General features: G+C 43.1%; 1 protein-coding gene across 1 annotated transcript; it reads left to right on the forward strand.

The window, feature by feature from the left end:
* Positions 1 to 1,301: 1,301 nt before the first annotated feature.
* LOC143606427 (uncharacterized) lies at positions 1,302 to 1,892 on the forward strand. Its single transcript, XM_077082198.1, has one exon. It carries the CDS (start codon positions 1,302 to 1,304, stop codon positions 1,890 to 1,892), a length of 591 nt encoding a protein of 196 aa, XP_076938313.1.
* Positions 1,893 to 2,113: the final 221 nt, after the last annotated feature.

Here is a 2,113-nt window from a genome sequence, read left to right on the forward strand (position 1 = left end):
AGTATGAATAAGATAATTTCTAAAGTTTTGGTGAGTCGACTAAAAAAGGTGATCGGGGAGTTAATTTCATAGGAAAAATCAGCCTTCATCGCAAACCGGAGCATTCTGGATGGCCCGCTAATTCTTAACGAGACTTTAGGATGGCTAAATAAATTGAAGAAAATGGGGTTATTTTAAAATCGACATTGAAAAGGCGTATGATTCGTTGAGTTGGTCCTTTTTAGATTCGGTTTTGGAACAAATGAATTTCTCGGGTAGGTGGCGTAGATGGGTGGCGGCAGTTTTATCGGCGAATCAGGCCTCAGTGTTGGTAAACGGATCCCCGACCCGGGAGTTCCAATGTATTCGGGGTCTGAGGCAGGGGGATCCGTTATCACCATTTCTTTTTGTTATTGCTATGGAAGCGCTTACGAGCCTGATGAAGTGTGCGTTAAACAAGGGGCTGTTTCGGGGATTGAAATGCGGGTCGGAGGGTCTGGTTCTTTCCCACCTGTTATACGCGGATGATGTGATTTTTTTGGGGGAGTGGAGCACGACTAACGCATTAAATTTGAGCAGAATTTTGAGGTGCTTTTTTCTCATTTTGGGCCTAGGGATAAATTTGTCAAAAAGTTGGGTTTTTGGTTCTGAGGTAAGTGATAGTGAGAAGGCAGGTTGGTGAGTTCCCTTTTACTCACCTTGGTCTCCAAGGTTGTAAAAATATGAATGGTATAATTGTTTGGGATCCGGTGGTTGACGTGTTTCGTAAGAGGCTGCCTCGTTGGGAAGGCAAAACAACTCTCGTTTGGGGGTCGCGTTACGGTAATTAAGTCAGTTTTGAATTCTTTTCCAACATACTATTTCTCGTTATTTAAAGCCCCCGAAGGGGTTGTGCAAAAGCTTGAAAGGTTAAGAAGATTGTTCTTTTGGGGAGGGTCGGAAGAAAAGGAGAAAATGAATTGGGTGGCGTGGGACAAGGTTACGGCTCCTATTGAATACGGGGGACTTGGTATTGGTTGCTTACGAGATGTAAATGTGTCTTTGTTTGCTAAATGGTGGTGGCGGTTCAAAAGTGAAAAGGGTAAGTTGTGGTGGAAGGTTATATGTACCGTTCATCATACGTCGAGGTCTTGGTTTGCTTAGATTCACAAGACCGTGCCCTTGGAAGAATATCATCAAAATTGATTCGCATCTGTGGGAGGCGGGAATCAATTGGTTTTGGTTGGATTGGTGGCTTGGCCCATCTCCTCTATGTATAAAATTCCCTAATTGAAAATACATAAAGCTTGCATGGTGGCAGATAGATTGTTTATGTTGGACGAATGGATATGTGGAAATTGGAATTGGTCTCGCGAGCCGGTTGGAATTGCGGAGGTAGAGGAGTTGAGATGCTTACTTCAATTATGCCAAGAGTCAGCCTGAGACCTAGGGAGGACAAAGTGGTTTGGATAGGAGATGAAGTCGGTGGATTCTTGGTTCGAAACGCTTATTTTGAGCCTGAGTTCGTGTTTGAGTGGAACCGGTTGGTTCCGAGGAAGGTCTCTTTTGTGGCGTGGCGGGCTGCCCTTAGCCGGCTACCAACTCGGGATGCTTTGATAAAAAGGAATATCCCGGTTAGTTCGATTTTGTGCTCGATTTTTGGTGATTTAGAGGAGTCAGTGGAACACATTTTTATTTCGTGTGGTTTTGCTCAATTATTGTGGAGCGTAATCTCACTTTGGTGTAAAGTGCCCTCATTTTTGTTGTTTAGTTTTCGGGATTTGTTGGAGCTCCACAAGTTCTCGGAGCTTTCTAAGGACAAAGCTACCGTTTTTCAAGCGGTTTGTCTAATAGCGATGTGGTGCTTGTGGAAGAAAAGGAACGCCCTTGTCCATGACGGGGTTCCTATATATCTATCGGGTTTGATGGAGTAAATAAAAGTTTTGGGGTTTCTTTGGGTCAAGAATAGAGGTAAGATGAGGAGTCTTACTTGGGAGAATTGGTGTCGGTTTAAAGTGTAAAGTTAGGTGGTTTTGTGTTTAAGTGTTTTGCTTGTTTGGTATCTTGGTGTTGTATTTTCTAGCTTCTTGCTAGCCTAATTTATTAATCTTTGTTGGTCGTTAAAAAAAAGATCACTGTGGTTGTAAATCTGTTT

The sequence above is a fragment of the Bidens hawaiensis genome, unplaced genomic scaffold (genome assembly GCF_021521415.1).
Source record: "Bidens hawaiensis isolate Kalapana, Puna unplaced genomic scaffold, B.hawaiensis_p1.1 tig00074776_1, whole genome shotgun sequence".
NCBI classification, from domain to species: domain Eukaryota; kingdom Viridiplantae; phylum Streptophyta; class Magnoliopsida; order Asterales; family Asteraceae; genus Bidens; species Bidens hawaiensis.